The 13,055-nt window shown below is 50.4% G+C and overlaps 1 protein-coding gene across 1 annotated transcript; it reads right to left on the reverse strand.

The window, feature by feature from the left end:
• Positions 1–289: 289 nt before the first annotated feature.
• On the reverse strand, positions 290–10,645 carry TIMM17A (translocase of inner mitochondrial membrane 17A). Its single transcript, XM_074849987.1, has 6 exons — positions 10,591–10,645; positions 6,397–6,496; positions 4,302–4,365; positions 2,857–2,985; positions 2,357–2,467; positions 290–616 (listed from the first exon to the last, which is right to left on the reverse strand). Exons 1-6 carry the CDS (start codon positions 10,614–10,616, stop codon positions 546–548), a joined length of 501 nt encoding a protein of 166 aa, XP_074706088.1. The 5' UTR covers positions 10,617–10,645; the 3' UTR covers positions 290–545.
• Positions 10,646–13,055: the final 2,410 nt, after the last annotated feature.

The raw sequence follows: 13,055 nt of genomic DNA on the forward strand, positions 1-13,055 counted from the left end.
AACTTGGGCTGCGCGGCGGTACCGTAGAAAACAAAGAACAGCAGTGAAATATATATTGCTGGAAGTAATTTTCACTGGCTCTCACATTCTGCCAGTAACATTCACTCTGGGAATGTAAAACTGCATGTAGATGAACTCTTCCTTAAGCTGAAATATGTGTAGCAACCTAAATTCGACGGGCGAGAGGCTAAACTCCAGCTGCGCTCGCTGCGGCTGGTCAATGCCACGTCCCAGAGAAGGCTCCAAAGACTTTCACTTCAGTCCGTGTCCAAAGGATGACAAGACTCCGTTTGGTTCTTGTCTTAAATCTCCATGTATTCTATCAGACACGTATTAACATTACAGCAATGGAATCTATCACGAATAAATAGATTTGTCATCTTCTAAAAGTTCTCCTGTGCAGCTTTACACTGGAAAGTGCTGAAGGTCCTCTTGGCACGGTTTGTGTAAGAGACTACCCCCGGTGTAAAGACATACCGCATCTTGGTCCTCCAGCATTTGAAATTACAGCTCAGGTAGAGTGTGAACCAGGAGAGTGAGGAGAATCACTGGTATTGTCTGTAGTCGCCAAATGGAGAGGGCTGCAACTGGGAGGGGTCGTCTGAAAACTGAGGGCCTGGAATAAGCAAGAGAGAAAAAGGCAAATGATAAATACCAAAAGACAAGAGACTCTTCCTGCTAACAGCATGAAACACATCCACTGCATTTTTAATATAAATCCCCTCGACAATTAATGAAGCCAATAAAAACTTTACATTTGATTTTTTTTCACTCAGAGTTCAAGAGCTTTATGCATTGACAAGCCTCAGTTCAATACAGACCATATTTTTATCTCCTTTATTAATGGGGAAAGGAATCCGAGCAGCGCCAGGGAAACCTTTCCAGTCACCTGAAGGAGCTGGATGCCTGTGCCTTATTGCCCTTCAGCTGAACTTAGCCACTCTGTCAAGGTTTACCCCCGCTAACTTGCCCGACAATAAAACAAACCAGTGAAACGGAACAAATCATGGTGGAGTCGGCTTCCCGGCTCCTCTTACCGCCGTGCTGCTGGAGGGAAGCAGTACGCTCCCTGTACGCCAATTGTAGCGAGAATAAATTGTAACGGACAGATGATACCCCTTCTCTAAAGCAGATTAACTTTAAAATGTCTTTGTATTAAGAACAGAAATTGTTATAGTTTAGATTGAACAAAGAACGTCAATGAACAAACCTGAGAGAGGAAGCCTCTCGGGAATCAGTGGCTTGCTACTTATCTTTCAACACCAGTGTTTCTGTCTGTATTCCTCCCAAAATAAGGTAGGGCCACAGGGTTATTAAGTATTTTGCCCAGGCAAGTATCTACACAAAATGTTATCGACTCAGCTGACACCTCAGCATGCATTTTACTTAGGAAAAAAAAAAATAAAGGATCTGGTTTTCAAAGCAGTTTAGTAAAAAAGCACCACCACCCCCCACCTTGGGAATGTTTTATCTGTATTCACCTGCTGATCTCGATCACCTCATTGAAACCAGGGTTGCCTGAAGGGTCTGGAGCACAGGTCTGATGGGGAGCGGCTGAGGGAACTGAGGGGGGTTTGGTCTGGAGAAGAGGAGGCTGAGGGGAGACCTCCTGGCCCTCTACAACTCCCTGAAAGGAGGGTGCAGAGAGGGGGGAGGAGTCTCTTGAGCCAAGGACCCAGCGCCAGGACAAGAGGGAATGGCCTCAAGCTGCGCCAGGGCAGGGTCAGACTGGCTCTTAGGAAGGATTTCTTTGCAGAAGGGGCTGTTGGGCGTTGGAATGGGCTGCCCAGGGCAGGGGGGGAGTCCCCATCCCTGGAGGGGTTGAAGAGTCGGGTTGACCCAGCGCTGAGGGATCTGGTGGAGTTGGGAACGGTCAGGGTGAGGTTCATGGTTGGGCTGGAGGAGCTTCAAGGGCTTTTCCAACCTAGAGGATTCTGGGATTCTGCCTGCACATTCGCACACAGACCACAGCTCGCCTGCCAGCTCCATCCCTCTCGCCTGCAGCTTGCTGCCTGCTATTCCCTCCAACCCATCGTGTCACCCACTCCTGACTAAAACACCACTGTCACCACCTGCCAGGTTGTGTGGCTGCATCAGGGGCCAGGGCAGAGGACAGGGACAGCAGGGACGTCGCTGCCTTCAGCCACGCAGCCTCCGGTCGCCCAGTGGGAAGGAGCTGATGATACTCTTGTGCTGTCACAGCAACACGCGGCTCCTCCTCGACTTTCTACAGCCTTGGAAGGCGGCAACCGGCAGAGCAGATTTACTCTGGGGTAAGAGCAGTGACTGGAAGAGGTACGTTAGCAGAGACTGCACTACAGGAGCCTTGTGATACCACAGTCCGGTGGCTCCTTACCGTTTGGAAATTGTGTGGAGGCAAATCTTGTTAACAGAATGCCAGCTCCTTCAATTAGAGCTAGGAGAATTCCTCCCATGGCAGCAGATCCGACCATCGCAACAGGTCCATCTGAAAATAAAAAGCACAAAACAACACCTTTTACCTCTTTGGTGCATTACTTTGCCTATTATAGCTCTCTTTCTTTAGTTATAATCTTTCCTATAAGTAGACTCAGAAGCAATAATTTTCCATCTGTTAAGCCTCATTAGCATCACCAATAAAAGGATAATTACTGGGCAGCTTCCCCCCACCCCCTCAGGAAACAAAGGAACACCGATAATGTCTGAGAACATAATTATTACTTTTGTAAGCACAGGACAAAAGTTTCAGATTATCTTTCAATTTTTCTGAGAAAGTAAATTCCAATTTGGGCGTCACAGACTGTTGCTTCACTACAACAATGAGAACTGTACGTTTAGAATACAGAAGTTTTTCAGTTCATGTCCTCAGTTTCTTACTTCTTGAAGCTAATATGGCCCCAGTCAGGGCTCCACTCGTGATCGAATTCCACGGATCTTCTTTCCCTCTCATTCTGACCATACTGCAGTCAATCATGGAGAAGAGGCCTCCCCAGACAGCAAAGCTACCTGTTCAGAAATAAACAAAATACAGTTTAGAGAAAGCAGACCAGCAAGCCACGCTGCAGCCATAAAATCACGAGACGGTGTGGCACGAGCGCGCTTGCTTTCAGACACAGAAGCGTGTTCAAACTCACAAAGAACCAACACAGGTTAAAATCAATACTGAGAAAAATTCTCAACTTGCCACGTGACACGTGTATTCCATATACATTCTGTATGTAATAATCTCACTAATTTATACTTAATGATGGGAAGCTTATCAAACAGCGATTATAACGGAACTTCCATCCTAATAAAGTCAGATTCGCTCAGAAAACTTTCAGAATTTTCACTTTTTAAATGTATTTCCTCCTAGAGAATGATGCAGAGTAATTCCACACCTTACCCTACCCCTGCTCCTGGCATCGCAGACCAGCACTGCTCAGCACTGTACGGCAGACGCAGAGAGACTGCGACAGCTTTCAGAATGCAAATTCTGAAGTTTTTTAACAATAATGTGTATTATAAATGAAAAGATCTCCAGACTCATTTTGGGAAAACTACTACTTAGAGTAAGTCCAGCGCTCCTTAATTTGAGGTGTCTTAATGCCTTACACCAGCTTAATACCAGCTAAAAACCGGAGGTGGGATCCCTCTCCGCACAGTCCACAGCCCTAGAGCTGTTCCAGCCCGTGGCCCCGACTTCTGCAAGTAGTTCTGCCGCAGCTGATGTTTCCCTGCTCAACACCACTCTCCCATTTTCTCCTTCTCTAATGTATTAATTCAATTTGCCCGTCCGAACGGCCTCAGGGCACAGTGCAGTGCGTGACCACAGCGAGACCTGGAACAGCTCACGACGTCGTTTCGACTCAAGCTGCCGTTTTGTGATTTTTTAGATTTTTACGCATGAAATTCTCTTCACAAAAGTGACTGACATTTACCGAGCTGACCCCAGGGGAACAGTCTGAAATCCTACCCAGATCCACCCATCCACTTCATTGTTTCTCCAAGTTTGATCCTTTCTTTTAACGAGTCAGGTTTATTTATTTTAAACCCCTGCGCACAACGCACAGGCTCCCAGGCAGCTCTGCACAGAGCTGGTTAAAACATGACAAAATTATCAACCCTGGCTTACCACTCCATGAACACAATCGTGTTTCCTCCACACCTAAACTAATTCTGGATGCATCAGAACTGTATTTACTCATCGCGTGGACTGATAAACCCTTCTGAAAATCAGCTGGCCCACAGCTCCGGTGTCACTGCACTTGTACCACGTTATATTCCCAAACTGGGTTATCTACCAACAGTTGACACTGCAGCAACAATACAAAATTAATTACCTCCCAGCTGTGGAGCTCTTGTTTTAATAGCTGTCAAACTTCCCCGCAGCCGGTGGTTTACACCCTACAATAGAAAGGACAGTTAAAATAAAAGAGTGAAGCCTTACAGCCAATCTGACTGTATATAGCAAAATCTTGCCAGAGGCCCAACATATTTCTAAGCACCCCCAAGGGCTGCGGTCAGGAGCTGACAGAAACTGCATTTTACACATATTTTAGTATTTATCACTCCCTTATAATATTTCTGTCAACTACAGAAGTGAATTACAGCCATCAAGCATTAAACCATTTGAGTTCAAAGTCTGTTTGAGTGGCCTAGCAGGGATCAACCGAGACATTTAAAGTAACATTTTAGCGAGGTAAGCATATTTATATTTCACGTGTATCATTTCTTTGTTCCTATCTGATGCCCGGTCACTTGACCGTTCGCACACGAGACACCAGCAGAGCAAAGAGCAGCATCAGGTGCAGGTAACTGCAGGGAGGAGACTGTCCGTGGAGAACAGGGACATCCACCCAGAGGAAGAATGCCACGGGCTGCCTTAGAGGAAAACCACACGCTGTTACATTACATTTCCATCAGTATTTTATCTGTTTTAGCACAACCACCTCAACCCTGTTGCAGATGCCCACAAAGCAGGAGCACTGCGCTCGGCTGGCAGCAGCAATCTCACTAGTTGTCCCACATTTAGACATTCCTGCTGGTCAGGTGGAGTATTTAGTCCTTGTCTCATCAGTCCAGGCTCAGTAGCTAAGAGAAGCAAGTAATTCAGCTCCTAAATGCAGTGCTGAGCCTTCCAGAGCCCAACCCCAAACACGTCATCCAGGACCCCACCAGGGAAGGTTTAGACTAGATATTAGGAAGGATTTCTTTGCAGAAGGGGTTGTTGGGCGTTGGAATGGGCTGCCCAGGGCAGGGGGGGAGTCCCCATCCCTGGAGGGGTTGAAGAGTCGGGTTGACCCAGCGCTGAGGGATCTGGTGGAGTTGGGAACGGTCAGGGTGAGGTTCATGGTGGGGCTGGAGGAGCTTCAAGGGCTTTTCCAACCAAGAGGATTCTGGGATTCTATGAATTATGACTAGGTATTTTCCCACACTTTAAGAAGATTTAAAGAACATACACCCAAGTTTTATTTTTGATACAAGCACTCAGAAGTGTGGACAGACTTATTTAATAAGTTTTAAGCAAAATTAAGAATGTAGTTAAGCATATAACCCTTTTCATGTTAAGTGTCTGCAGGATCTGACCAGTTTGGAAACAGTTATTTATTGACAAAACTTACCTCAAACCAATCGTTTATTAAGTGTCACACAGTAACACCAAGAAACACTCAACAAAAACCGCTTTTATATGAAGCCAGAGAAATGTTTGAAAACAAATGTTCAAGCAGAAATTGGATCTTATTTTATCAAGTGTCCCTACAACAGGCTCGTAGTCAAAATTTTGCAGCAGAAATCCTGAAAGTGATAACTGACTTGCATCAGCTAAACTTGAACTTTCATGTTTATGCACACTTCTGCACTTAAACAAAACCTGACTATCAAAAAAATCCAACTAATAAAAAAATGTTAATAATTAAATAGATTAATTAGAGAAAATAATATCCCCTAATATAAATCCAAAGGAGAAAAAAATGCTCTCTTTGAGTCTCTTTCCATTTCATAAAAAAAAGGCAGAGGGTAGGCCAGAGGAGGAAGAACAGCCCAGGCTTCACATCTTGACATGCAGACAGAGCCGAAGGCAGAAGATCAGCCAAGACGATAATTTTCTGCTTCATTCTCTGCTTCCCCATCCTGAGGGAGATGTCTCTCAGCGAGGGAGAGCAGCCGGCTGCCAGTGTCCCACTGCTGCCACCAGATCAAAGAGGGGGAAGCAGAACTTTTACCCAGAAAGATGAAGGCCCCATCTGGATCCGGAGCCGTTCACCAGACGCACCCGCCTGGTGCCTGGTTTGGATTAACGACACGCCGGCCATTAATCAGTGCCCCTCACTGCACAGGGACTGCTTCTCCTTCACCTTGGGCTGGCCAGATTCGCTGTCGATGGGCAGGAAGCAGGACTGCACTCTGAATGCACTCTCAAATGTTTTTACTTACCACTGGGGAATTTCTGAACCCCTTGATAGCTTGGAAAATGCCACCTCCTATGGCTCCCATCGTGAAAGCACCTCCGCAGTCATCTACTATCCTCCAGGGACTATAAAGAAAAATAAAGATGAAAATACTAAATTCCATCATGTTAAACTGTGCAAGTAACTGTAATGGATCCACCACTCACATACTGAGTGTAACTGGAGTGAAAATCAAGCCTGCCAGCTGTACAGTCCCACATCCAGCCTGCGGAGCAGACATCAACAAAACACGGGGACAGGTAATATTACAGGAAAACAAACTCAACCTTGGCCGACCCAACCCGTCTCCCAGGAGTGGTAAGCATCAAATATACAGAAGAATTGCCTGAACTCCTCACAGAAAGCAGAGAGATGTACTTCCAGCATGGAAAACTTCTGCAGAATTCCAGCTCTGTCCTACTTACAGAGTGCAAACAGCTGTAAATTTACTGTTCTCATTCTCGTCTTGATCTACAGAAAACTTCAGTGGCAAATGCAGTGAGACTAAATTCACAGCTGGCACAAAACACCACTTTCCTGAATTACTCATGCTTTTCATTAGTTCTGGTTATTTAAATGAGAGACTTCAAAGTCATCTTTCATTTAAACTGAAAAGGTTTTCCCTGATGCCTCCTGGATCTTTGAAGTTCACTCCAACAAAACACAGACCTACCCAGAGGTCCAGAAGGCCTCCAACAACATGAAGCATCAAATGTTTCCAACCAGCGAGCAAAAGCTTTGCAACTCAGAGCACCCTCCTCGCAGCAAACACTTCCAACACCAGTGAGATGAGCTTTAATTTGGGGTTCAAAACCACCGCCAAGCACTAGAGCCTTGTAAGTCTCCATCACTAAACAGAACTCCTAAACTAGGTGAGCACTAACCTGCTATTAACCTCTGTTGCTACTGCTGGTAAATTTGAAGCATAAAATAACAAAGTTGTTTTGTTTCTTTCATCTTTTATCAAAATCTTAAGGCAGAAGCCAAGCACTCAGACGATTATAACTCCTGCCCTGGCAACAATCAGCAAACCTAGCAAAAACCAGACTACAGCAGCACACGGCACTGCGGCAAGCTGTGTTCACATTAGCAGATTACAGATAGGAGCCTCGATGCGCGTTTCCGATTTCACCCTGAATTTCATGTTTCTGTTCTTGAGGACTCCCTACAGCACGCAGCTCCTGCACGTGAGAATACACCTTCACTGATCCGTTTTGGATCTGCCACTCTTCTGCTTCACAGAATATGCTAACGCTCTGCTGCTGTAAGGAGTGAAAAACATCGTCTCTTTTCCCCAGACCCCTCGCTGTACTGCGTATTTTGTTACGAGGCATTTCTTTTCTTCCTGAAAAAAAGGTCTAAAATTTGCAGTCCCTCCTCCTACACGCTCTCCCAGGCTCCTCACTTTCATGACCTACTTCTGAGTCTCTCCCTAGCTCCGCAGTCGCTCTAAGGAGAGCAGGCAGCCAGCTCTGCCCGCCTCGGAAATGAAGGTAAATTGCTTGTTTGCACACCTGGCCTTGTTCACTTGTTCCCTTGCTTTGCTTTTCCACCGCTTGGCTGTTCCAAACACACCAGAACCCACCCAAACATCACCACTGACCTCCCCCAGTGACAGCCACATCCAGGTCCCAAACCCACAGTGATGCAGAGAACAGTGGAAGGACTGTACATTATCCCATCACACATCACTCTCCTTTCTTATTGCCTTGTCTTTCATCTCATCCTCCTTACAAATGCCCTCCAGCTTTGCCTAACTTAAATAATTTAGTCCCATTTCACATTTTATTTTCCTTCCCCTGTTTCCTGCATTTAATGATCAGGAAAACATTACAGGCAGGCTGTTGTCAGATATGCCAAGATGAAAAGCGACTAAGACTTTCTTCTCAGGATTTTTTTTGTTGTTTTGTTCTTCTCCACATCTCCTGTCCAGATTTTGATCTACTCTGTTATGAATAAAACATCTCATCACAACTCTCTTCCTTCGTTAACTTGCTAACAGTGATCTTGTTAAAAGGCTTTCTGGAAATCTAAATAGATTATGTAAAGTGGTCTTCCTTTACCCACAAGGGCAAAGAATTCCAATTTAGCAAATCATGACTGCTCTTTACAGAAGCTTTGTTAATTAGACCCCAATCATGGAATGCTTTCCTAGATTTTTTCCATCTTTAACCTTGCTTCAGATGTCAAGATCATTAACTGTCACCTTTGGGGTTCTTAATTTTCCTTTTAAACTATCCTCCAAGCCTCTGCAGAAGCAGCTTTTAAATGAGAAAACATCTTTGATATCAGCACAGCCATTTCATGTGTCAGCTCCTTGGAACTCCCGGACAGACACCGTGTGCATCTGAAAGCCGACACAAAACCCTCCACAGTTCCTGGCAGTGCCTGACCTCAGTAGAGGAAAGAATCAGAAGATAATAAACGAGATTATTCCATTATTAATTTGGCACTTATCTACAAGCTTAATGTTACCATTAATTGTTTCCCTGACTTTAAGGGGACACCTCACAGCAGGGAAATGATGTGCTCACTGCTTCGCACAAGATAAGGTCGGATTCCTACTCCTGATGGCAACTGAGACCACTTAGAGATGAGGAGAGCAGAGCCCAGGACTTCATTTATGCCAGAGTCCCCAGGTAGCCACATACCAGACCGGCGAGGCCGAGGCTACCCCACACCTCAGAGGGAGCTGCGGTGGCTTACAGCACTGTTTGGCTTGATAAAAAGAGGAGAGAATGACAGGGCCAGCGGAGTGAGGAAAGCCAGCGGGCACCAGGCCAGCTCTGACTGCCCGTGAGCCAAGACCCTCGCTCAGAGCGGGGAATCATCCCTCCAAGCTCCACGGCTGCCTGCAGCTCTCCTAACGGCCGATGAACCACGAGAGTCAGAGGCCGCCGTGTTTTAAATAAACAAAGCTGCCCTTTCTCAGCCCTGATGGTTCAGCAGGGCCCCAGCCTGACACCGGCTCTGCTGCAGAAGGGGCAGCGCTTCATCCTCGTCCTGGAAGCGTCGTGACACGCCAGCCCGAACAGCCTGACCTCTGCCTCCCCGCTCAGCCACACGGGCCCTTAACGATCCACGCTTCTAACGAAGGCGACTGCCATGCAAACTACAGCCGGGTCCTACAGTGTCACCTCCCAGCGAGGTCACACCGCTCCCAGTAACATCAGCTCCCAGCTGAAACCCCCAACGTTGCTGAGGAGTGGGAGGGGGAAGATAACAGGGTGACTTGGAATGAAATGGGACAGAACGGTGTGGGGGCCCCCAGAGCCCCCCTACAGCTTAGCAGCAAAATAACCCTATTACATGACCCTACTGAAGGGACAATCAGATTACCTGGAGCCCACAGCAATCAATCAACAAATAAAATTTATTTTTCTTATGTCCCAAACTTTGTGCTGTAGAAAGGCAGAGCTGATATTTATGGAAAAACTTAAAAACGTGGCAGCAGAGCAATCTGCAAAACTTTGGGAAAAGTCTCATGAACGGTCGCGGGTCTCACAGAGGTGAGCTAAATGTTCTGTAGTTAAAATCCTCAGCTTTACTTTGAATGTTTTATTACTACAAACAAAACCTTTATGTTGCAACCAGTGCAGCTGTGAACGTTCACAGAGACGCTGTAGAAACGTGAGGGGGTTCCGATGCCGGCAGCTGGGCGGTAAGGCTGCCTCGTGGGAGCGGGGGAGGGAGAAGAGCAGAGTCACCGGGCGCTGAGGGGACCCTGAGGGGGCGCTGAGGGGACCCTGAGGGGACCCTGAGGGGACGGCTGAGGGGACGAAGCGCCGCCCGACCAGGGAGCTCGTGCCCAGAGGCCGCAGCCCACCGAGGCCCAGGCGCGGGGCAGGCCGCAGGGCCCAGCCGCCACGCCGATACCTGCCCCACCTCAGGAAGGCTCCGCCGGGCTCGCTACCGGCGAGGCTTTGGCTACCCAGGCCCCAAAACCACCGGCAGCCCCGACCGGGCCTCCGCGGCCGCTCCCCTCAGCCCGGCCTCCCGCGTCGCCTCACCCTCAGAGGGGCCCCGCCAAGGTCACACCCCACCCCCCGCCGGCGAGCGGCCCCGGGGAGCACCCGCCCGCCCCGCCGCACTCCGCTCCCCGCGCCAGCCCAGCGCGGCTCGGCCCGGCCCGGCCCGGCCCCGCCGCCCGCCGCTCCCGCCGCCCGCCGCGGCCGCTCACCAGGGCTCACGCGCGTATTCCTCCATCTTCGCAGCCGCCGCCGCCTTCGCCCGCCTTCCCGCCGCGCGATTGGCTCACCGCGCCCAGCGCCGGCCAATGGGAGCGGAGGGCGGGACTAGGCGGCGGGGCGGGAGACGCGGGCGGAGGGATCTGCGCGTGCGCTGTGCGGCCCCCCCTTCGCCCCGCCCCACCGGGGTGACTGACGGGGGCGGTGCTTTGCCGGGGCCTGCGGGCGCCCGCCCCGCCCTGAGGCCGCCCCGGGGCAGGGCCCGCTCCACCGGGGGGGCCCGTCGGTCCCGATGTGTCGTCGCCGGCACGACGTGTGCCCCCGGGGAAGGGGAGAGGGCGCTTAGGTGGGGCTGTCCTCACAGGGCCCTCTGAGGGCTGGCGGTGGCGGTGGTCGGGGGGTGTAAGGGCAGCTTCGATGCTGAAAAAAAATATCTCTGTTAGGGCTCGGCCCTCGTCACTCTGGCAAAGGCCTTCGGGTGCTGCCCTTGGGCCACGACAACCCCCAGCAGCGCTACAGGCTTGGGGAGGAGTGGCTGGAGAGCTGCCGGTCAGAGAGGGACCTGGGGGGGTGATTGACAGCCGGCTGAACAGGAGCCAGCAGTGTGCCCAGGTGGCCAAGAAGGCCAATGGCATCCTGGCTTGTATCAGCACTAGCGTGGCCAGCAGGGACAGGGAAGGGATCTGACCCCTGTGCTCGGCACTGGTGAGGCCGCCCCTCGATGAGTGGGTTCAGTTTTGGGCCCCTCACTCCAAAAAGGCCATTGAATGACTCGAGCGTGTCCAGAGAAGGGCAACGGAGCTGGTGCAGGGTCTGGAGCACAGGTCTGATGGGGAGTGGCTGAGGGAACTGGGGGGGTTTAGTCTGGAGAAGAGGAGGCTGAGGGGAGACCTCATGGCCCTCTGCAACTCCCTGAGAGGAGGGTGCAGAGAGGGGGGAGGAGTCTCTTGAGCCAAGGACCCAGCGGCAGGCCAAGAGGGAATGGCCTCAAGCTGCGCCAGGGCAGGGTCAGACTGGCTCTTAGGAAGGATTTCTTTGCAGAAGGGGTTGTTGGGCGTTGGAATGGGCTGCCCAGGGCAGGGGGGGAGTCCCCATCCCTGGAGGGGTTGAAGAGTCGGGTTGACCCAGCGCTGAGGGATCTGGTGGAGTTGGGATCTGTCAGTGCTGGGTTAACGGTTGGACTAGATGATCTTCAAGGTCCCTTCCAACCGAGATGATTCTGTGATTCTGTGAAACACACAGGCCTTTGATAAATGGTACGTGAGCAAATCTGAGGGGCCAGGGATCGGCTCTGCAGATCCTTGAGGCTTCAGGGATCCGATCGGTCTGGTGGTTTGATGGTTGGACTGGATGATCTTCAAGGTCTTTTCCAACCTAGATAATTCTGTGATTCTGTGGTCTGTAAATGCATCCGACAGAAAATGCTGCGAACATCCTGGAAGTGGGAGCGGAGAAGCCTGGCGGTACCCGTCTGAACTGGAGGAGGATGCCTGCCCGGTGACAGAGGGGTCGGTGCGGGGTGACGTGCCCGTGCTGAGGGCGTCCGTCCCACCGGAGCTGCTGAGCCGCTCGGGCCTGGCGCCCGCCTCGCTCCTGGTGCTGCTTCAGCAGCTGGGCTGACCTCGAGGTGTCCCTGGGGATGCTCCTGTGAGCCGGGCGGCGTGGGCAGGAGCTGGGCTTTGAGGTCCCCTTCAAGAGACGGTGCCTGCGAGAGGGCAGTTCTCTGGGGAGGCTGGGAAGGCAGAGCTGCAAACCAGAGAATTTGTGCTGGCAGCTAATGTCAGGGCAGGCTGCAAAGTTCCCGAAGCCTTTTCACGCTCCTAATTCAGCTTTACCTACTGTAAGGGCAGTAAATCATTCGGTTGCAACAGGAGATGCAGATTGTGTGCCAAGGCACTGAATTGCTCTAATAAATCATGGGCTGAAGCAATGGGAAGGAGCTGAAATGCTCCCCCTGCTTTAATTGACTGTTTCCGAAGGCTTTCAAAGACTCCTTGTAAACATAAGCCTTCATGATCTGAGTGCGGCGGTGGCGTGTTTGTCCTTATTTAAGGCAGGATGGGCGCAGGGGGTGATGCAGTAATGGAGATTACCAGAAGGTGGTATTGCGGCTTCTGCTTTGGCCAAGGAGCCGAGATGGGAAGAGTGGAAAATCTCAGCCGCGTCCCAGCCGCTGCAGCCTGGTGGAGCCTGGGAGCAGACCTCTCCCTCTCCTGTCCTCCGTTACGGCTGTGACTGGTCCCACACTGGTCCCACCCTTCCTAGGGTGGCAATTTCTTGCAGTAGCCCTTGTCCTTTCCCCTAATGAGTGGCAGGTTAATTATATCAAGCTGAACAATCATTCTGGTCGTTCCTTTCACGAGCTGTGGGAGAGCCTGTGAAAATCCCTGCTGAGCCTGAGCTGCAGTGGCCAGAGTCACCAAAGGGACCTCCAGTAGATCAGCTGGGGGCACTGGGG

The sequence above is a fragment of the Strix aluco genome, chromosome 25 (assembly GCF_031877795.1).
Source record: "Strix aluco isolate bStrAlu1 chromosome 25, bStrAlu1.hap1, whole genome shotgun sequence".
In the NCBI taxonomy this organism is placed as follows: domain Eukaryota; kingdom Metazoa; phylum Chordata; class Aves; order Strigiformes; family Strigidae; genus Strix; species Strix aluco.

Excerpts from the sequence above, each read along its gene's own strand:
- TIMM17A (XM_074849987.1), bottom strand. The coding sequence starts at position 10,616 with ATGGAGGAATACGCGCGTGAGCCCTG. Across the intron at positions 2,986-4,301 it reads AAGAGCTCCACAGCTGGGAG|GTAGCTTTGCTGTCTGGGGA; the intron begins GTAATTAATTTT and ends ATTTCTGAACAG. Across the intron at positions 617-2,356 it reads CTCCACACAATTTCCAAACG|GCCCTCAGTTTTCAGACGAC; the intron begins GTAAGGAGCCAC and ends TGCTTATTCCAG.